The sequence below is a fragment of the Alexandromys fortis genome, unplaced genomic scaffold (assembly GCF_014885135.2).
Source record: "Alexandromys fortis isolate MF-2015 unplaced genomic scaffold, M_Fortis_MF-2015_v1.1 scaffold_0, whole genome shotgun sequence".
NCBI classification, from domain to species: Eukaryota; Metazoa; Chordata; class Mammalia; order Rodentia; family Cricetidae; genus Alexandromys; species Alexandromys fortis.
Genome location: NW_026067949.1, coordinates 28,619,530 through 28,642,862, shown reverse-complemented (window position 1 = coordinate 28,642,862; position 23,333 = coordinate 28,619,530). Strand labels below are relative to the sequence as shown.

The following is a 23,333-nucleotide window of genomic DNA, read 5'->3' as shown; positions in this document are numbered from 1 at the left end:
GTCTTTAGAAGGTCACAACTCTTGCCTCTTTTGTGTTTTTTTTCTGATAATCTATTATTATATGTTTTCTTAGTCACTTTAATTTCCTTCAAATTCTGCTTTTATACTTTTATCTTGTGCAGTCTGGAGAATTTTCTGGCTTTGCTACTGATTTTGTTTTTGATGCTAGGCTATTTATAACTAGTGCTTTAAGATTTCCAGATTTTTTTTTTCAGGGACCTTTCTGTAGCTGACTTCTGCTTTCATTTCTTATGATCAGAGAACATGCACTGTATAATTTCAATACTTCTAAGTGCATTGGTTTTCTGCCCCAGTACGCTTCCTTCGTAGATACCACTTTGTAGAGCCTACTTGATGTTACAGTAACTGCCTTCAAGACTATTAATTGCAGCAACTGGATCACTTGTGTTGAGGTGGGGTTTTTGCTGCTGCTGTAGTTTTGTTTATCATATTTCCTCAGGTCCGTATATGTCAAGTAATTTTAGGTAAAGTGCTGGGTTTGGGTTCCAGTATTAGACTCCTCACGTTAAGGTAGTCCGGGACTGTTTTTATTTAAATCAACCCAGACAGTTTCAGACTGGTAGTTCTGTGCTGCCTGTTGCATCTCTGCACAGCAGGGCTCTACAGACTGGATCTGTCTCTCCCGTGACTAGTCAGCATCCTACATCTCAGCCAGGGGCTCAAACTGCACCTCAAGTTTTCGAAGTCTGCTGGGCTGTCTCAGGTCTGGTGTCTGTAGTTTAGGGGAATGGTTAGGCTGTGTTAACTAGAAACAGGAAAAGGAGTTGGGTGTGGTGGTGCACGTCTTTAATCCCGGCACCTGGGATGCAGAAGCAAGTAAATCTGAGTTTGATACCAGTCTTGTCCACACAGAGCGTTCTAGGCCAGCCAGGGCGCCACAATGAGACACTGTCTCAAAACATAAACAAAATTAAAAACATTTAAACAGAAGTGATTCCTTCCCTATCTTTCTTCTCGGGGCTTCCCTCTTGCCCCACAAAAGTACCCCCCTTTTTCTCTGGACAAAAATACTGTATTTCCCTTCAAACTGAAGCCCCATCAGTACTACTGCACAACTCAGGCCATTCTCAGGAGGGAGAAAATGAAAAACCAGTCCAGGAAGGTGGGGCTCCCATCCGCTGCAGCTGGTGACACTACTCGTGAAGCAGGCTTTTGTGGGGCTTTCCACACGTGCCGTGAACACACCAGCTCCCATAGCGCAGAGCTGTGGCTGCAGCAGGTGCGGCTGCCCTCCTTGGGCTCAGTGAGAAGGAAAGAGGCAGAAATGGGAAACTCGCTTTTCTGTGGGTTGACTCCCCTCTCCAATCTGCTTTTATTTCCCCAGTGTTCTCAGCTGCCTTTGGCCCAACAGATTTCATTCGGTGGGGTGTTATTTTGTCTCTTATTTTTAAGAGCCCTCAACTGCAGACAACTGCCTTTATTGGAGATTGCAAACCGTGATTTACTCACACAATGGCACGGACAAAGCTGCGAGAATGAACAAACTATGGTGAGTGACAAAGGCAACGTGGGTGAACCTTATTTTGTGAAGTGGCTGAATCTGAGAGAAAACCGTGTTTAGCCTTCAATCAAGGAGAAAATACAAACTGTATGGTTTCACTTGAAGTTCAAAACTCTATTATTAGTGTTAGAACTGAGGACAGCTGCAAGGTGGAGGATGGGAGCGAGCGGCCTGTAGGGACTGTCTGGGTGGCTGGGCCTTGCATTTGCAAGGTGTTTGAGATTAGTTAGAATTCTAATGGAACATATTTTATGTATCAATTTCAGAACCACTTGAATAATGAGTCCTTTTGATTGCAAATGACAAAATCTGAGCTGAAACTGGCCCATGTTCTGGAGGAAGTTTATAAGGATGCCAAGGAGCGTGGTGCTTGCCTCATGAACAGTGAGTCTCAAGCACTAACACTGCCAGCACCTTGGCCTGCCCTGTAAGTGCTACCTGCAGGGTAACAGGAACTGACGAAAAGCTGTTTTATGTTGTGCACTCTGGCATTTGTGCTGCAGACCTGTTTTGTGTTTGTGCATAAACTTGTTCACGTAGACAGCACCCTTCATACGAATAGGTCTTCCTCCACTCCACTCCCAAGGTTCTCATGGGAGCTATGCTGTTTTAACTTAACTCCAACTTTCTGACCACACCCAATTAATCCATTACCTCTGAATTTAGGGGATGCTGACTTTGGTACTCTTGGATGTGGGACAGAGAATTCTGTGTTCCAGCAGCCTTCCAGGATATTCTAAAGTTGAACTCAACACAGACATCTTAATTCTGTGGTGTCTGCTGTTTTTCTAAAAAGTATTTTTGGCTTATGGGCTGGGGAAGATGGCTCAGTTGGAAAGTACTTGCTGCTTAAGCATGAGTAAGGACCTGAGTTCAATCCCATATAAAAAGCTGCAGCGTGATCTTGGAATCCCATCACTGGGGAGGCAGAAAGGAAGACCCCTGGCGCTTGCTGGCCACCTACTGTAGTGCAATCATCAAGCTCCACATTCAGTGAGGGACCTCATCTCAGAAACTAAGGTGGAAGGAGACGACCACACACAGAGATTTTGTTATAGAACTACCACTGCGTTCAATCCTGTCATCATGGCTTGGAGCCTGGGCTGGGAGTAAAGACATTAGTATTTGCCCATATGTCTGGAACCAAGAGCCTCACACGAGCAGAGTGTGTGAATCACAGCGGTCACCAGTGGCAACTGTGGAGCATGACTGACCCCCAGTTCTACAGACAGAAAACAAATAGCCTCCAATTCCTAAGATCGAGTTGAATACCAATGTGATCGATTTTCCCTTCTGATTCACTGTATTCTAATTTCTATGTTTATAAGAGTAAATCTGTTTTAGCAATGAGTCATGTGCACAAGGATGTCACAGGGAGAAACAGATACACACCACTCTCCACAGCAGCGAGTCATAGCAAGTGCACTCCGAATCTTAAATGAGAAAAATGTTCTCATTTTAAATGAAAACTTTCTACCCTTCAGTTTTGTATTTTATAACCATGTTTGGTAAAGGCTTTAATATTAATTTCTGAATTGTAGAACTATAGACAGTCATTTGACTTTATAATTAATGTTTTATTAAAGCAACAGGTATATATTACTTTTAAAAAGTCATAAAATAAATTTTTCTTTTTATTGTAATTCATTTGTTAGTAATTGACAACTATATAAATCGAGGGCTTAAGGTATGTTTTGATGCATGTATATAATTTATAATCAAAAATAGCATATTATAATTTTCTTATGAGAATATTCAATATACCTCTTCCAGTTATTGAGACATACATTACTGTTGACTATGAACTTCACTCTAGTGTGCAGAACAGAAGAATTTAGGTCCCCTTAGCTGTAATTTAGTTAACTGTTGATCAATCTTTCCTAAAATGACCTAAAGTAGATGAGAATTGGTTTGAATTCGTATGTAGTTCGTATAGTCTTAAGTAATTTGTGGTAAATACAGCCATGAGTAATCTGTCTTATTTAGCCCACCTAGATTTCTTAGGACTATTCCCTCCCACTATGTTGTCTTCTCTAACCTTTAGTCTAAGTAGGCCTTTTCTGTTTTGAGACAGCATCACTATATGTAGTCCAGACTGACCTTGAACTCACAATTTCTGTTTCAGTACTAGGATAGCAGGTCTGTGCTATTTGCCTGTCTTTCAAATACACACTACTACAGGAAATATTTCCTAAGAGCCTCCACGTAGGTCTTCATGCTGGAGACATACATGGCTTAGATAAACTTCTCATTCATAACTGACATAAGCATACCGACAATTCTTCAAGTGGTTCTTTAAGCTGCCTAGGGAGAAGACTTCCAGTGTGGGGTACTATTCTTGTGTGTCATCAGTAAGACAAACTGTAATGCAGGTGCAAGTACCTCCTAACACAACTAGCAGAACTCACTGCTCTCACGAGCCTCCACTGTTCCAGCCACAAGAGTCACATGCTAAGCTAAACTACGCAGTTTAGCAATGCATGGGCTTTTCCTGTTGGAAACCCCAGATAACAGCTTCTGTTTGCTTTACAGATGCTTCTCTAGCTACAGATCAATTCAGAGCCAATGAAAAGCTCCAAGAACAAACCCAATGTAAACTGAGATCACTCCAAATGATTCAAATACGAAACAAGGAGAGAGAGACTGTAGTGACCCAACCCTAGACTTCTAGTCTGGACCTGAAAGGGCAGTAAGATTAGAGTCTGTGTGTTTAAAAAAAGACTGAGAAATTTATTAAGACCAACTGGAGGCAATGGGGTGGAGGAGGGGAAGAAAAGGACTCTTCCCATATTCAGAAGTTAATAAAACACTTGAAAATGAATATAAATTTAATATAAACATTATGGTCAGGCTGTTTATTAAGGAGGCAACCACATATTACAAGTTCAGCTATAGAAATGTTTGTAAATCAAACTTTATGTGATCTAAACGGACCATGCATCGTACTGTCAAAACGGAACACCTGTACAGTGAATTGTCAATTGAAACATACATAGTCTAGACCATCCTAGTTATACAAACACTGGGGCCACATATGTATTTAATTTTCTTTGCTTTCAAAAAAACTTTTTATAAAAGCGATGTTCTGAGATAATTTAAAAAAGTATCTTGACAATTTATGAATGGTCCCAGTTTTACAAAATGTGATTTCCAGGGTATGAAAACTGAGAAGTCAATGCTTCCGAGGGTTTTATAATATACAAACAAGTTTTGTAGAAAAATGATCCAGCAAATGCTTAAGAATATTTATATTTTTCCAATTCTTTACACTTTTATTAACACACTTACAAAAAATAACATCCAAACACTGAGAAAATTAAATAACTTTGGAAGCAGAGGTCATAGTTTTCTGCTGACATATAAGTGACAATTCTGGGCTGTTGGCACAAAATAATCAACATTCATAACCCCTTACTACTAAATATCAAACATAAGTTAAAATCATAGGCACTAGTTTATCAAATCCACATTTTTTTCTGTATGACTAACCACAGTAAATCCTTAGATTTTCCCAAACAGAAAAACTGGCAATATGCAAAGGCTTTCTAGTAAAAAGGCCATTTTTCTCTTTAGGAAACTAAAAGTCAATAGTCTGTGGTAGTACAGCAGCAGGTAAAATAATATCACCAAACTCAGATCCCAAATACAATTTTAAACAAGTGATGAAATAGTTTAATTAAAAAAAAATAGATATTTTTTCTGATGCAGCCATTTAAAAACAACATTAAATAACCTGAATATTCCTTTTGAAACTGATTATCTAACTTAAAAATGTAATAGATGGTTCATTAAAAAGTTCTTTTAGATTATTAGATTGCAGCATTTATCATTTTTTGAAATGTCACACTGAAACAGAGACCTGTCTGCTGTGTGCACATGTGACTCCACAGACAGCGGCTACTTCTTTGTTCCTTAGATCTACACGAGACACTCCCCACCAAAGCACCTGTTTCCTCCTCCTCTGAGAAGCAACAGTTCTAGATCTAGTTCATCATTATGGATAACCCCTCCTTTCCCCTCACCACCTTCAAATGCAAGGATACAAGTTCTTCCAGTCTACACTCCAGCTCCCGGCAAGGACAGCTACTTGTGCTAGCTAGCTCAAGGTCTCCCTGCTGGTCCAGCGTCAGTCCTGGCAGCCTGGGTCTTTGTTATCATTAACTTGATGCTTTCCTGGGCAGGAAGCTTCCCTTCCATTTCTACTTCCAACTTACAGAACATGCTCTACTAACAGGAAACGTGTTCACATCCCTCCACTTTTATGTGACCCAACTGCCAATATTTTAGATCTGTCCAGATTAAGTATTTAAAAAACAGACCTCATTATCAAAAATGAGAAGTCAGCTCAAGTTAGTTTGGTAATAATCCAATAAAACCGAAACAGTTGACTTCAAGGGGATATATATACACGTATGCCACTAGAGTGCAAGTTATCTAGCAAATTAGAGTCAGATGGTTTTTACCAAACAATGCAAACACTGATGTAAGGCATAATCTAAGTCAAAAGGGACAGTATTTTAAAAAGATAGTTCATACAGTTATTCAGCTTAAAGTGGATCGACAACCACATAATAGACCGTTTTGCCACTTATGAGCAACAACACAACCGTCATCACCAGAGATATTTGTAGTTAAATGCATAGATTTCCCCTCCTCTTGCGGTATGGTTTTATTCCAGGTTGTAAGCTCTGAGGTGGTGTTTTACAAAGAATAAAAACACACACAACTTGTTCTTTCACATCACAGGAACCTGGTAATGGAAACAAGATCGCTTAGTTCTGTGACAGAAAACAGCGTGTGAGTAAATGGGCTTCAGTAGAAAAGCCACCTTTCCTGAGCCAGGAACTGTAAAGTTTAGAGAGATTGTGCAACTGATAGTAAGCCCTTTTGGCAATCAAAACAAGCACACAAAAGTCTGAGATGTTGACGCAACGCAGTGGGCCTGCACGGTGACGCCATTTGGTGGTGGCTGTATGTGACTACGTCTAAAACATAACATTTAAAAGACTGATAATTTTTCCAATGAGCCTGCAAAAGTAATTTATACAACTCTCTTAAAGACAGGTAGCATGTTTTAAGTCTTTAGCTCAAGTCTTTCCTTTCCTTTCTCCCTCCCAATCTTTATAATTTACTCTATCCTGAAGGACTAATAAAACAATTTAACTAGTCAGAATATTAGTTCTTGTTAACACAATATTTATTGATACAGTAAAGTAGGTTGAATGTGACGTTCTGGACAGCCTGAATTCACCACCTTCCCATGTACAAAGGTACTCTCTTTACAAATGGGCATTTCTCTTTGGCATCCATTAGGTATTTGCCCAGATAGTGGCCTCTGTCAAATAATAAAAAATAAACCGTGTTTCTAGTGAACAAAACTAAGAGTGACTCCATGGAGAGCGATTGCATGATTACCAAACATATCCGATGTTACATGGTATTAAAGTGCTGCTTCGTCATCTCTGCCAGTTGTGCTATTTTAGACAGAGAGGGCTGGGGTTTTACAACCCCAAGAGTCCTATCTGCAGAGTCTGCATAGAAAAGTTGGTTTCAGTCTGGTGAAGGGGTGGTCATGAAGCTGTGGACCTCTGCGTTCTTGTCTCTGCTGCTCAGTAACAGCCATCTTTCCAACTGTCATCTTTCATACTACCATAGGTCTTAGGAGCTGGCAAGGATCTGAAATAAAGGAAATTTATGATCTTTTTTAAAATGTCTACACAAAATACTACATACATTCTGTTACACGTCTTCATTACTTTTCAGGTAACACCGTGTCCCATGAGGGCTATTCAGGGAGCTATGAGACCATGGCTCTAAACGACTTTCAGAACAATCTTTCCTTGCTCAGCATCTTCACAGCTTTCAGAATTTTACTACATCCAAGATGATTCCTCTCCTTTTCTGTTAATGTAGCTATAGAATTAAAGTGAGAGGAAAGGAAGTCTCACTCTAACCTACTGTCTTGTGAGACGAAATGACGACTGTGACAACTCAGATTAGTGTCACCACCACCACCAGAGTGGCCGGAAGTGTGGGCACCAGGGAAAGGGTTTTGAAGTCAGATAAACTTGTAACCGACGGTCTTAGTAGTTGCATGTCTTCACAAAAATGACTTAATTTTACTAAATTCGTCTATAAGAACTCACTACTGTGACAGCTAGACAAGGTCAGGAGTTATTTAGTACAGTGCACAATACAAAACCATTGCGTTCCACAACTAGATCTGAAACTGTATTTATATCAAGATATAGCAAGTACAGAGTATAGTTTAAATACAAGATTGGAACGTCTTTGTTTCAAGAAAAAAAACTAGCTCAGTTGGTAGAGCATGAGACTCTTAATCTCAGGGTCGTGGGTTCGAGCCCCACGTTGGGCGCCATCTGTTGAAATAGGAGCGGCGGCGGGGCTGCGTCCCCAACACCCCGGCCGCTTGGCTAGCTCATGCCCGAAATAACAACACACCAACTGTATTCATTTAAGAACTGCTTGGCCCATGAACACTAGCCCTTACAGGCTAATTCTCGCACCTGGACTAGCCCATTTCTAATGATGTGTGTAAGCACCCCAAGGTGCGCTTACCGGGAAGAGTCTAGCCTCCGTCCATCTTGGTGTCTCTGCTCCAGAGAGCAGAGCTGTCCGGTCTCTCCGGGAGCCGAGCAGAGTCTGACCTCACTTCCTCTTCCGCCCAGCATCCTATCCTGTTTATTCCGCCCACCTATCTTTTAACCTATCAGGACCAGCAGTTTCTTTATTGCTCAGCCAATGAAATCAACAGATTGATATATGACACTCCCACATCAGGTGATAGCTGACATCTCTCTTTACTGATGGTGCTAATCCCCTTCCAGAAGGGTAGAGATCATGTGGCTGGGTCACAACCTCCCTGGGATCAGAATCATTTCAAGATTAAGCAACAAAATGGGGAGAGAGGCTTAGAATCTTTTGAGGTAGAAGCTGGGTCTCCATTTATAAACACTCCATAGACAATTCTGAATTATACCAGTGTGAAAAGCAGCTGCTCAGTGCAGGCACAAGTTTTTCAATCCCCTTGTGCTTCTCTCATCTTTTCCGCTGTCATTCCCCAAATGAACAAATATCACAACAAACTCAAGTGTCTTTAACAACTTTGTCCTAGGAGTTTCCTGAGATGCTTAATCTTGTTAGGCATTTGAATAAAATTAATCTGAAACAAGAAGAGTATTATGTCCAACTGAAGACTTCTTCAGAACAAGGAGGTAATGCTTTACTGAAACTGTCCTAAGGTGGGGGGAGACACCATGAGTCCCCACACTCAGTACCGAAGGGAGACAATACTGACTTCCACAGGCTCAAGTGTGCTGAGCACATTTACTGCTTACCTGCGAACAGGCTGTGCAAGCTTGCTGCGAGGCACTGGTATGCCCCCCGCAGAAGGGGCGCTCGGCCGGGGCAGGCCACTCCTCATTGTAGTTGTCCCTGCAGGTCTGGTTAGAGTGGCGCTGTTGATATTGCTGGAAGGGTTTGCTGGGCCTGTGTTCTGCACCACGGGAGGTCCAGGTGAGGAGGTGGTTTGTGTGAACTGTGTAGTTTCTTGGCCACCAGAGCCATGGTTACTAAATGCTTTCACTGGCTGCCGAAGAGCCAACGGTGATGGTGCTGCGGGGGAGCGGAACTTGCCTGGAGAAGGTACTGCATGCAGAACAGCAAAGGAAAACCAGTGTTTCCAGAGGGAACCAAGCACCAGCGAAGTTACTGCTTTGTTACCGTGACAATTGAGCACTAGAACATCTAATTATGAGCCTCACATAGAGGATTTCTCTGGGCGAATAGAAAAAAGGTTACTTCAGAAGGTTACAATTGTCCTTGAAAAAAGTACATTAAGCAGCGTATCTTGGATCCCACAATAGAGGAGGGGGTGGGCACCATAGGGACCAGAAAGATGGCTCAGTAGTTAAAGGGGCTTGCCACAAATACCTAGAAACTCAAGCTCAGTCTGAGGAACCTATATAAAGGTAGGACTTGACAAAGCTGTCCTCTGACCTCTACCCCCACCCCACCATTGCCTGATGTTCATCTGCACATGCAACACAACAAGTAATTTAAAAAGAAATAGACACCACTGGATGCTGTCTAGAGGAAAAAGTAAGGGTTGACGTAAACATAAATTGGATGGCTGTAGCCTCAAAAACATGTCTTCAGTATAATTAAGAATAAGGAATTAACAGTTACTATTATTGTAAAAGTTAGCTCTAGAGGCACTGAGATGATTTAGTGGGTCACGATGCTTGCCATATACATATGACAACTGGAACTGGATCCCTGGAACCCGTGACAAAATGAGAGAAGTAATTCCTGAAAGTTGTTCTGATACACATGCGCATGCAGTCCAGGAGCATGTGAGTCTATGAAGTCATATAATGCCAAGTCTACTAAGAAAAATGCTTTTTTATTAAAACAAATGCCAGATACATGAAATGAAATGTACAGTCTGCATTGATTTCTAAGTCAAGTTTTAAAAACATTTTATTATGGCAGTAAGTCCCACTGAGCTTAAGTTTAGATCTCTTGGGGTACACACCCACTGTTCTCTACTTCTTCATGTTTGAACACATCTCCTCTGAAAGAGTTTCCTCGGAAGGTCATGAACAGCAACACACAATTCAAATATATCCTTAACATGTTTTATCAAATTAGAGATAAGGCAGGGTGGAGGTAGGGGGTGGACCAGAGGCAGAAAGACAACACTTTTACCAAACACCTCCCTTAGTTTCAGGAGGGTACAAATGGAGAGAAAGCTTGGGTCACAGAAGTGGGTTATTCTATACTATTTTGTTTTCTCCACTTCTCTCCATCCGTCTTTGGGACAAAGTGACACTAAGATACACTACAGTAATGGGAAGAAAGACAGGAAATGTGGCTAACTTTGACTGAGAAGCACTTAAGGTTAGAGAAGCAGACTTCTAGGTGTGTTTGTAAGGATGTTTCCAGAGAGGATCAAATAAGGCAGGGAGACGGCTCTAAATGTGGGGTCGGGGTGTGACAAAGAGTTGGGGACCTGCTGGATGTCATAAAGGAAAAGGAGGAAGCTAGCTACAGCAAACACTTTCTCTGTTTCTGGCCGCCCAATGGGAGCTGTTCTGCCCTGTCTCACCCTCCCTGCCAAGACTCATCAGAAGTTCTAAGACCAAGATGGAGAAGACAGCCTGAAATAGAGCTTAAGTAGGGCTCTATAAGCCTGCTGCTAGACTCTTATAAGACTGGACAGGTTCATGAACCATTGAGTACAGTGGTTTCTGCAAGGAGGAGGCCTGGAATGTTGGTTTCAAGAGTAATATGAAATGAGAAAGTACTGAAGCCCTATAGCTTTTTGTTGTTCTGAACATACTCTCTGATCTCAGGCAGATCAAACTTATGAACAGAGAAGACAAAATCAGAACTCTGCAACACAGTGCTTCAGAGGAGAGAGCTGCTTAGAAGACTTTCAGCACTCAGCTTAGGGGTCTGCTTGAGTCTCCAGCTAGACAATGGGCTGAGTATTTGCAGAGTGAAGCTCCATGCCTGTGGACACAGGGCTGTAACACTATAAACTGAAAGCTTGCAAAGCCACACAAAATTACTGTGCCTTGAGTTTCAACCAACTACAGTACAGTCCTTGCCAAATCAAGATGTCAAGGCAAGCCAGGGGACACCTCTAAAAGGATCATGTCTTAACTAGGGAGCAGGGAAATGACATCCATATGGGACTGGACACCAGCCCTAGAATAAGATACCCAGAATCTGCTCTAACAAAGCTTTAAAACAAACATCTGAATAAATGTGTCCCAAAGCTGCTCTCCAGGAGAACAAATCCAATTTTGTAAGGTTACTAGAGCACACCCATCCAGTTGTACATACTTAGTGGGGGATTTCGAGTTGCAGAATGAGGTTGAGAAGTTGGAATAAAGACCATATGTCCACAAACAAACCTAAACTAGTTACTATGTGGTCTTTGAGAAAATAATCGATCCCTACTATAAAGGCTTAAACTAATTTGTAAGAAGTAAAATTACTTAAAGTCCAACAATATTTAAAAAATACAATATCTATCACAGAACAATGTAGACTTCCACACTGTCCACTGTCTAGTATGTAACCACAGAAGAGCAAGGAAACAGTAATGAAGGTCAGGAAGGAAGTCAGGAGGAACAGACCAAGAAGAGACTGTGACGACTGAACTAGCAGGAAGGACTTTACAAGAACTCTCACATAGGCTCAAAGATACACACTGTTTAAATGTAAGGAGGAGAGAAACACATTTTTAGGAAAAGCACATGAACTTTTTAAAGATGAAGACTTGTATTCAAAATGCTCAATTCTCAATTCTGTTAAGAGATTACTAGCAACCTAAATGCTGGAGAAGCCCAAAAACTAGGAATGACAACCCAAAGCATGGAGAGTCGTCAGAAGACTCAAAAGAGGGCAAAGGCCCAGTACTAGTATCTTTTAGTCCATGCACCTGAGTACCAGAATTGGGGAGAGACTATATGTGTATGAACAAGGCTCTAAAACTCCTATATTTGATAACAACTCATAGGGCCGGTAGATGGTGGATAGGCTAAGCCTGACAATCTGCGTTGGATCCCTGGAACCCAGGGTTGAATGAGAGAACTGACTCCTCAAAGCTTCCTCTATCTCCACATTCATGCTGTAGCACAGACATGAACATGTGCACACAGGCATGCATGCACACGTACACATAAATAGAACAAAAAGACATACTCAAATGGACAAAAAAAACCAACCAAACAACACTCCCCCGCCCCCCGTAAGAAGGGTAAAACAGGAAGAAAGCGGGACCTCTATACTAGGACATCAGTCAGATTTCTGAAAGCCAACAACGAACTTTTGCTTTTATTGAAAACAGAATCTTTTCTTACACAATGTATCCTGATTACAGATTCCCTTCCCCATTACTCCTCCCAGGTCCTCTCCACCTCCTCTCCCATACGGAACCATTCCCTTTCTGTCTCTTAGTAGGAAAGAACAGGCTTCTGTGCTTGCTTCAGCAGCACAGACAACAAAATTGGCATATACAGAGATTAGTACGGCCCGAGCAAGGATGACATGCAAATTCATGAAGCATTCCCTAATTTTCTTTACAGCAATAATAAAATGAAACCCTTTCAAAATAAAATATTTTATAAAACAAAACTATCACACTGGAGTTAGACAAGTGAAGGCAAAGAACAGCGACCCACTTATTACACACTCAGGCACCACACAGCAGGAAGCCATGACATGTATGCAGAGGAGCTGGTACAGACCATGCAATGTAGGCTTTGTGCACGCTGCCTCAGTCTCTGAGTTCCTATGTGCTTTAATAACATTAATATAGAGGGCCTTCCAACAAAGAATTTTTTAAAATATTTATTTATTTATTATGTATACAATATTCTGTCTGTGTGTATGCCTGCAGGCCAGAGGAGGGCAGCAGACCTCATTACAGATGGTTGTGAGCCACCATGTGGTTGCTGGGAATTGAACTCAGGACCTTTGGAAGAGCAGGCAATGCTCTTAACCTCTGAGCCATCTCTCCAGCCCCCCAATAAAGAATTTTTAAAACAGGAAAAGGGAACACTAAGGAAATGGTTCACTGGTTAAGAACACTTGCTGTTCTTGCAGAAGATCTGAGTTCAGTTTTCAGGCCCAACGTGGCAGTTTCCAGGACCCTCTTCTAGCTTTCATAGCTACCAGGCATACGCATAGTGCACATATATACATGTAGACAAAACATCCATATAAAGAAAACTTAAAAAAAAAAAAAAGGACTGGAGAGATGGTTTGGTGAGTAACACATGGGCTCTTCCAGAGGCCATGGGTTTGATTCCCAGTAACCATGAGGCAGCTCACAACTGTCCAGGCCTGAAGGATCCAGCACCTTCTGCAGCACTGTACTCATGCACATGGTGCACAGACATACATGCGGACAAACATACACATAAAAATAAATATTTGAGAAAGAGGGAAGAGGAATTAAAATATCGGATTTCTCAACAGAAACAACGTAAAACTAATGGAATAAGATCATTAAAAGTCTGCCCAAGAGGCTAGAGAGATGGATCGGCAGTTAAGAATGTTTACTGCTCTTGCAATGAATCCAGGTTTGGTTCCCAGCAACCATATTAGGCGGTTCACAACTGCCTGTAACTCCAATTGCAGGATATAATGATGCCCTCTAACCTCTGAAGACACCTATGTGCATATGGTGCACATAAACTCACACAGGTGTGCATACACACACTTAACAAGTAAGTTAAAAACCACACATAAATATACATTTTAAACTCAATATAAAGATGTTTAAGATGTTTTTTAAGAACAACAGAAATGAAACAACTCCCCAGACCAAAGTAAAAATTTGTTGTGCCCGGCGGTGGTGGCGCACGCCTTTAATCCCAGCACTCCGGAGGCAGAGGCAGGCGGATCTCTGGGAGTTCGAGGCCAGCCTGGTCTACAAGAGCTAGTTCCCGGCCAGGCACCAAAGCTACAGAGAAACCCTGTCTCGAAAAACCAAAAAAAAAAAAAAAAAAAAAAAAGAATTTGTTGTTTTTGCACTCAAATGCTAGAAGAAGGAAATGATACAAAGTGCCACCACCTTCAATCTGAATGAAGTCAGGAGAAAAGGGCAACAGTCGTTTTATTACTGGACACTAGGCACTTAGAGAAAAGTGGCTATTCTTGGTGCAGTGGGCTTTGGCCTCAGAACCTAGAGGTGTTCTAAACTCAGGATCATCAGTAATTGAACCAGTGTTGTATTTTACAGTGCTGGGGACTGAACACACACCCTTAAGCATGCTAGTCACGTGCTTTACCACTGACTACACGTCCAGCCCTTGGTTTTTGAGATGGGATTTCACTACATATTGAGGTTGGCCTTGAACCCACACCTTCTGCTTCCACCTTCCAAGTGTTGGAGTTACAGGTATATTAACATTACACACAGCTAATACTGAGAAGGGTGTAATGATAACCCCACACCACACCACAACATACGAAAGCCTGGATCACTAAGCAAGAATGGGTTGTTTGCAGTTGAAGAGCTTGGATTCACAAAAATTACATAATCCTTTAGAAATCTGGTCAAAAGCTTTAGTCTTTTAATACAAAATTCATGAGATTAAATTTATGTAAAAATGTAAAATTACACAAAGCTACTTGATTCAAAAGTAAAAAATGATGCGCCAGACAAGGAGATTTAAGTAAGCAACAGTTCTTTTATTGTAGTCTAGTTAGTGGTCTCTGCTCTTTTGGATAACATGCCTTTTGTCACGTACCTCTTCCCGACCACTCTACTGAGATTAATTTGCTTTTATTTTTTCCAGTGCTGGGAATCAAACCCAGAGCCTCCCTGATAAGTGTGAGCAAGCTCTCCACCCTGAGCAAACCCCTAGTCATGTCATGTTTTCACCTTCCTTACTAGCTAGAGGCAAGAGGTTTTCAAAAATCTGGAAACCTCAGAAAAGTAGCCCACTGTTCTCAAACAATTCCATAAGGTATTTTTTTTTCTTTTAAAAATATGGTATAGCCAGGCATGGTGGCACACGCCTTTAACCCTAGCACTCAGGAGGCAGAGGCAGGTGGAACTCTGGTGTTTCAGGCTAGCCTCATCTACAGAGTGAGTTCCACAGTCAGAACTACATAGAAAAGAAACTATCTCAAAAAAGAGAGAAAAAAGTATACATGTTTCTGGGGCAAAAGTAATGTTTTCATTCAATGCATTGTGCAATGATGAGGTCATGTTCACTTGTAACTTTGTACCCACTGGCATCCGCACTTTCCTTCCACTCTTCAGATATCCACTATGTTACTTTCTATTATTTGAGAATACACATTAGTGGGATGATTAAAATATTCTATGTGTCTGGGTCATTATATATAACACAAGAGCCTTAAGGTCCATCCATGTTGTCACAAATCATGAGATTTCATCCTACTAAGAGCTGCATGCATCTCATTGTGGTCACATGTCCAAAGATCCAATCATCCACTAGGACACCAAGGCTGACTTTAGTAAACAGTATTTCAATAAGCAAGGAGATTCTTAGTCCCCCCTTCCCATATTTATCTTTGTTTTTCTAGCAATATTTGTGTATCATTGGTTTGAACCAATAGCTTTCCTTCTTATAAAAGGGTTTTTTGCTTTTTTCTTAAAACTAATTATATGTATCTGTGTGTGTGTGTGTGCACCTGTGGAGGCCAGAAGAGGGCACTGGATCTCTAGAGCTACCTGAATGGGTGCTGGGTTCTGGGAGCTGAGCTCAGGTCTTCTGGAAGCCTAACCAGCTCGTGCTCTTCACTTCTGAGCCGTTTCCAGTCATCAGTTTTAGATTTCAACTACTGTCTTTCTCAGAAAGTAAATGTGATCTAACTTTCTTGCTGTTCTTTACCTCAACCTCCTAGGAATTCCTTTTCTGTCAATAAAGCTATACTGTAATTATTGCTTAAATCTCAGCTATATTTATGTTATTATGATATAAATATTGTTCACAGCAGCGCCAGAGACTCTGAGTATGCTTACTTCCTTTTTGCTTATTAGATAATAGGATGTCTTTCCTAAAGCCCCAAATCATCTTCTCACTCTAAAGAACTAGCCCTACACAGTGTGTTCTTCCTGACTGTGGTACCACACAGCAGGTGTATCTATCTAGCACGTAGCACATTAAGCATGCACCCTATGCTACTATTTGACTATTCTTTTTCCTACAGATTCTAATCTTTTTTAAGTTTTATTTTTAAAACAATCTTTTCTCATCTTACAAACCAATCCCAGTTTTCACTCCCTCACCTCCCCCACCCATTCCTCAGAGAAGGTAAGGCTTCCCATGGGGAATCAAAAAATTTTGTCTGGCATATCACTTTGAGGCAAGACCAAGGCCCTCCCCTACACATCTAGGCTGAGCAAGGTATCCCTCCAAAGAGAATGGGCTCCAAAAAGGCAGTTCAAGCACTAGGGATAAATCTTGGTCCCACTGCCAGAGGCCCCACAAACTGCCTAAGCCACACAACTGTCAGAGGGCCTAGTTTGGTCCTATGCAGGTTCTTCCACTGTCATTGCGGTATCACAATCACACACTAACTCATTGTTGACATACTTAAACCTGTTTAAAAAATAGTGTTTTGCAATCATACTAACCACATCTTATTTATTTTTTTAAAAATCAAACATCAAAATTCCTCTTTCCTCAAATTTTCTTACTCTCAATAGGGAGGGAGATATCTTTCCCCACTGCTTCTGTTTGTTCTGTCCCATTCTGAGACGTCTGTTTGTTCTCAGGACTACAAGTCTATTCTACATCACTGTTTTCTTAATTCTTTTGTCCTCTATCTACCAATACACTCAATCTTTTGGAATCGATTATTGTCTAGACTTAGTGCCCAACTTTCATATATTTCTTTAGCATTCTGTTCTTACAAAAGCTACCACTTATATACTAAGTCTTCCACATGTATTCACTAACCAAAAAGACTTGAGTCTTAACTTCAATCAGCTTCTAACGCAAATTTCTCCCCTTCTTATCTAACCACAGATAAGTAAACCCAAAGACCAATATTTGAGGGAAAATATTAATAGAATGTATGACATTTATAGTACCTATATGTCCAATTCTCATTAATTTAAAATATATCTTTGATTTTAGATTAGTAGGAAAAATGATAAATTGTCATTTAATCCTTTCATAACAATTCAATACATACCTCTGAAGAAAATAGGTTTCTTCTGCAATTATCCACAACAGGGAATTAATCTGCATTATTTTATTAAGAAAAACAAACAAACTGAAATGTGCTTATAGGCACCATTGACTCAGAAATCCAGAAGGTGAAAGATTGATCTACATTACTTGCTGAAATTTAAACTCAAGCAGAGGCTGTAGTTACCTCTTTTTGTAGATGAAGTTGGAAGCAACTGTTTGGCTTTGAGGGAAGTACGAGGCAAATTTTTCAGCCTTTGAGAAGCTGTTGAAAAACAAGGAAGTGTAATATTTGCCAGGAAGAACAGGTAAAGGCTACAGCTTCTGTAAACTTGAACACTTAATGAAATTTAAAAGCTATCAAGGAACAGAAACCATTGAGGTAAATGCATTAGAACTCCAGAAGTGCAAGATTTTAAAGTGATGCTTCGTGCATTGAGTTGGAAAAGAAAAGGGGCAGAAATCTTAGTGCCATTGCATATTTTTAGAATAAGTTTTTTTTTGGTAGATTAAAAAAAAACTCTAATATGTCAATTGGCCGGAACATCAAAGAGAAAACAAGCTACCAGCAAACATGCTACAGATGCAAAGAATATAAACACAATGATAAAAGTGATGAATATAAGCACGCAGAACAGAAAATAAACACAGTACTCATTTGATGCAAAAAAAAAAGAGCACATTTTGGCAAAGCAATTATTGGTAGATTTACTGCTCCAAAATCAAACAGGAATTTCCATTCTCAAAAAGGAGAAGAAAACTCAGAACCAGGCAAGTCCTCGCACAACCTGGCAGCTTTAATGTGTTCAATGTTACCCTGATGTAAAATCCAACTAATTTGTACCTCAGACAGGGTAGTAGCATGTCTGGTCTGAGGGCCTATAGCCTATGCATGCATGTTTGTATGTGTGCATGTGTGTTTGTGCGAGTGTGAGTGTGAGTGCGTGTTGAGGGGGTTCTACATGAGTTAGGACATCTGCTTTGTAATGTGATCAAGGAGGACTGTAAGTCACTTTTCTCAAACTTCCAGTCTATTGACTACACTGAAACTTCCAAAACAGGCATGTAAGACAGCCCAGCACTGTGCAGATGAAGAAGAGCCAACTACTGCAATATAGAGTTACTCTGCTCTAGTCCCACTCTATCACCTAGTTAAGTAGTTCCAATCGCCATCTTTTAGTCTTGCAGGATGTGTAGAAAGATAGGCTTTCTACACCTTAGGAATTATATCCAAAAAATAAAAACAAATAACAAAAACACCAATGTTCTATTCCTCCAAGTCTATGTAGGATAAAAGGTCATCATAAAAAAGATCATCAGGTGGTAAAAGGATACTGGATGCAACACCAGAGAGAAGGGTAAAGTCTGTTATCTCTATCAGAGCCAAAACACTACTATTTCCCTCAGATAATCAACTTTAAGAAACTGTGGCTGACTTTTAATTTTGCAGCACTGCAAACCTTACTGTAGTGACATTGTATTTGATGCCAATGTAACTCAAACATGGTCAGGCAAATAAGCAAAAACTTCTCCAGACTTGGGGGAGAAAAAGCTGTTACTTTATACCTATAACCACAACATTATAAGATACTATTCACCTATATATTTGCCCACATGTTCTGTCATCCATATTTCTTTTCCTTCCTTCCTTCCTTCCTTCCTTCCTTCCTTCCTTCCTTCCTTCCTTCCTTCCTTCCTTCCTTCCTGCCACCCAGCCACCCAGCCACCCAGCCACCCAGCCACCCAGCCACCCACCCACTGATCCATTCATACATCTTGATTTTCATTTATACAAACAGGAGTATCCCAGGTACCCTGTTTGGGTAAAACAGTCTCAGGAGCCAGCTAGGAACTTTTCTTATTCTTATGAAATTATTTAGGAAAGAAAAAATATTTTTATGGAATATGTAGTAAAGGGGAGAATGGCAATAAAGTAGCAAATATCTAGCCTTCCAGACAGGGATGGCCACAAGGCAGGAAAGGAGGATGGGGAGAAGACTGGAGTTGCAATTATACAAAGCTAATCCATAAAGACTTTTAAAAGAGGATATCTACTCGGAGATCAGTGAAGAGTGGGAAGAGTTGTGTGGGGTCTGGAGAAGGCATTCCAGAGGGAGGAAGAAGCAACAGTAGAGAATGCTGAGACTGGGCATGCCAAGTGTTTAAAGAACAGAAGGAGGCTCAGTTGTAAAGAACCACAAAGGAAAAGCAAAGGATTATTGTTGGCAAACTATAAGCCATTGTTTTTTCTTACTTCTAAAATTAAAAATCTTAATTGTGTGTGTACATGACCACATATGGCATGCCATGGCAAATGTATGTCAGAGGACAACTTGCAGGAGTCATTTCTCTCCTTCCACCACACCGGTCCCAGGGTTGCTGAACTCAGGTCATCAGGCCTCCATGCTGAGTTTGATGTCTCTCCTGCTTCCATAGCAGCTCTGGCTTCCCATTCCTAGCTATGGGGAAGTCTAGGCTATCTGACATATAAATTCTCAGTGCTTGGACTATCACATATACTCAACCATTTCTACTGAATAATTACAGTGACCAACAACTGTACAAAATGTAGAGATTTAAAGTTATATTAAATTTGCATTTGCCTAAAAATCAATTGAGACACAATGAGAGTCTGAGCCTCTAAGATGTATTCAATCAAAATGCCTAGTGATAAAGGCCCCAAATCACCACAATTCTAAAATATTTTTTTGATTAAGGTAACTGATCCAGTATTACTTATTAAACTGATGGTCCTTTATATAAGTACTGCATATAATAGGATATATTTTAACTCATGTTTCAAAATAATGCAAAACTGAAGAATATTAGTGTTTTGGTAGTAGGTAAAACCTTGAAGAAATTCCTTCCTTGTGGACCTTAGGAGGCTACATAAAGGTTATCAACCACCCAGATACTCCGTAGGTGAGTGGAGCAGAGCACAGTATTAGTCCTATATACCTCCTCTGGGGCACACTCTGCATCCATGTAAAACTGTTCCTGTATTGAGCAAATTATCTACAGTTCAATCTCAAATCATGTCCCAATAGAGCCATCCAAGAGAGTTTTCCCAGATGCCTACGCATGCAAATTAGCCTGGAAGCAGTCTGCAGACAGTAGTGGGAAGTGCTGGGGAAAGCACTTTGGTTTCAGTTGGGTCAAACTCTAGACAGGCGGTCCTGCATAATTAACTTGACTACATGGAACCCTGCTCTCTGCAAAAACAAATGTGTATTTGGGAAGCTCAAATGCTACAATACATGTAAAAATACCTTAGCCATTAAAATTAATAATCAAGCTTCTACTATACAAAAAAAGATTGTCTTGAGGTTTTCATCTATTCCTTTTCGTCCCTTATAAGCCAATACTTACTGTATTTTTCTGAAAACTAAACTTAAGCCCATACTCTGGTAATGTTAGAAAGTAAGTTATTATCCTTTTGAAAACTTCTGCCTCTGATAACACCTCTCCCTTTAGTTGAAGAAACTGAAAAAATGCTCTGGTTTTCTTAAACTTTTTAAGTTACTCACATTTTACAAATATCAACATTAAAAATATATTAGCACTGTTATAATGCCCATATTTGAATGCCAGCATCCACAATAATGCAGCCATAGCAAATAAGCATGTAAGAATAGTGACTGGCATAGTGACAAGGCAAAAGAAGTGGTCCAGAGGGTAGAAATCAGCAGCCTTGCAAAGTTAGTCTCATGCATACCAGCAAGTGAGAACCAAAGCTTTACCATTCATAGCTGAAGAAAGATTTAAAAGAAAATGAAACATCTATTAAATTAATAACTGGAATTTATAGTGAAATGTACCAATTCCTTATATAAAATACATAAAAATTGTTGCTACATTTTTACATGTACTTTCTAACTTATTTGATTAAAGTATATATTAAGGTAAAAATTAAGAACTTTATATTATATAACTATACATATATAAAGCACAATCACACATTTTATTAAAAATATGTAAAACAATAGATAACATTTAAAAAATTGTGATGTATTACCTTTAAACAAAAATCTAAATTTTTACAGTATACTTAAGTTTTAAGCTTGTTAATATTCTGGATTTCCATTTTCTAAACACATTTGTAGTTATAAGTGAGTATTACTGTAGCTGCAAATGTAAGAGAGAACAAGCAGATACAATTCTCATTGTGGTTTTTCATGACAGGGTTTCTCTTTGTAACAGCCCTGGCTGTTGGTTGTCTTGGAACTCACTCTCTAGACCAGGCTGGCCTCCAGCTCAGAGATCCACTTGCCTCTGCCTCCCAAATGCTGGGCGTAAAGGCGTGTGCCACCACTGCCCAGCCAGTATACAGTTTTAAAAAAATGATGATCTAACTCTTCTGCCTATATAATTTGTCAAATGCTGAAATTAAACTCTGCAAAACTACACAAATATTTCCCATATAATGAACTAATAACTAGAAAACTATTGTTTTCCCTATACCTTTTCCTTAATTATAAACTACTAGAAAGAAACAAAAAGTAATTCTAGAATAATGTGACTATATAATGGCAATTCTATTTGCTAAAGAAGGCAGGTAATTATAAAAAAAACCTTTAGTATACATTTTTCTGTTGACATGTTAATAGGTGTATTATTTTAGTCTTAGGTTCCCAATCTGTTCATTGCCATAAAGCTTTAGGATGCTAAAATAGTCTAAGTAATGGGACGAGGATAGAGAGAGAATTTAGGCAGAGCTGGTTTTACCACACAGGAAACTGTTTGGAGATTTATCATGTAGAATTTTGAAAAATCCAGACCTTAATAACTGAAGCTAAATAGAATAGCACACCTGAAGGCGAAGTGCACATTTCAGCTCTATGTGGAGATGCTATAAAGAGCATGGCTGTAATGCATGTGAGGATTGTGACTCACTCAAAACGAGTTCATGCCATATTAACTAATACTGTAGACTGTTCTTCATTACTGGGTAAGTATTTGAGGGGGAAGCCCCCAGAAACAAGCTATTTTCACGTGTCAAATTAATTTGTGGGTTTAAAGACATAAAACCCACTATTCTCTAATCAAAGATAATAAACTTGAAATTCTACTTTTAAATTCAATTTAAAATTTTATAAATTCATGTTTCCTAAACCAATTATTACTACTACAATGAGTATCTTAACACTTAAAGCAAAAACAGTATCAACTCTTCAGTAAATGGAACACGAAAGTTTATTTGTACAGAAAACATTTCAGCATATACCCAGTGGAATAAGGCATATAAATCTTGAGTAACAATTTTCCACATAGCTTTAAAATGTAGTTTCAAGCTCAGAAAAAAAAAAGAAATATTTCTGTATGATCTTTATACCTTGGTAATAAACCACGGATATAACAAGTCTCTTGAGCTGGATCAACACAGTTTGAACACTAACCTGTCATTTGTTAAGATGTATAAATATAATATTTATATATTATAGCGAGGTAATTGCAGCAGTTCATTTTAGATTGGCTTATTATTTTTCTTTAACTTAAAAATTTTTTTAACCTAAGGGTGGTGTTTTGCTTGCATGATTATCTGTGCACTGTGTGCATATCTGGTGCTCAAGGAGGCCATAGATAGGCACTGGATGCTCTGAGACTGGAGTTACAGATGGTCATGAACAGTCAGGTGGAAGCTGGGAATTGAACTTGGGTCCTCTGGAAGTATACCCAGGGCTCTTAATAGAAAAGCCATCTTTTAGGCCAGGCAATAGTGGCGCACGTCTTTAATCCCAGCACTCGGGAGGCAGAGGCAGATGGATCTCTGTGAGTTCAAAGCTAGCCTGGTCTACTGAGTGAGTTCCAGAATGGCTCCAAAGCTACACAGAGAAACCCTGTCTTGAAAAAACAAAACAAACCCAGGGAGGGAGGGAGGGAGGGAGGAAGGGAGGAAGGGAGGGAGAGAAGTCATCTTCCAGATCCCTTGATTGGTCTGATTGTATACTCATGCCTACCTTAGTTGGTAAGCAGCAAATGTTTCAAACCAAAGCCCTTTTATAATGAGGCTGCATGCAACGCACAGATGTTACTAATGCATGGTTGCTAATGTGCAGTCATTCCTGAATCCCTTACTTGGGCCGTGTTTGGCCAACTTGACT

General features: G+C 40.0%; 1 protein-coding gene and 1 pseudogene across 2 annotated transcripts in view; one reads left to right on the top strand and one right to left on the bottom strand.

Moving 5' to 3' along the window:
* Nucleotides 1-4,345: 4,345 nt before the first annotated feature.
* Nucleotides 4,346-23,333, bottom strand: part of Slain2 (SLAIN motif family member 2) — a 55,585-nt gene continuing 36,597 nt past the window's right edge. Inside the window, exons 7-9 of one of the 2 annotated variants that reach the window (XM_050149813.1) lie at nt 17,420-17,497; nt 8,881-9,190; nt 4,346-7,198 (exon numbers count right to left, since the gene is read on the bottom strand). In XM_050149813.1, the coding sequence (XP_050005770.1) occupies nt 7,132-7,198; nt 8,881-9,190; nt 17,420-17,497 (455 nt within the window). In that variant the 3' untranslated portion in view covers nt 4,346-7,131. The remainder of the gene's footprint in view (nt 7,199-8,880; nt 9,191-17,419; nt 17,498-23,333) is intronic. The other variant, XM_050149814.1, reaches the window with a different exon arrangement.
* On the top strand, nt 12,534-12,634 carry LOC126506631 (uncharacterized; annotated as a pseudogene).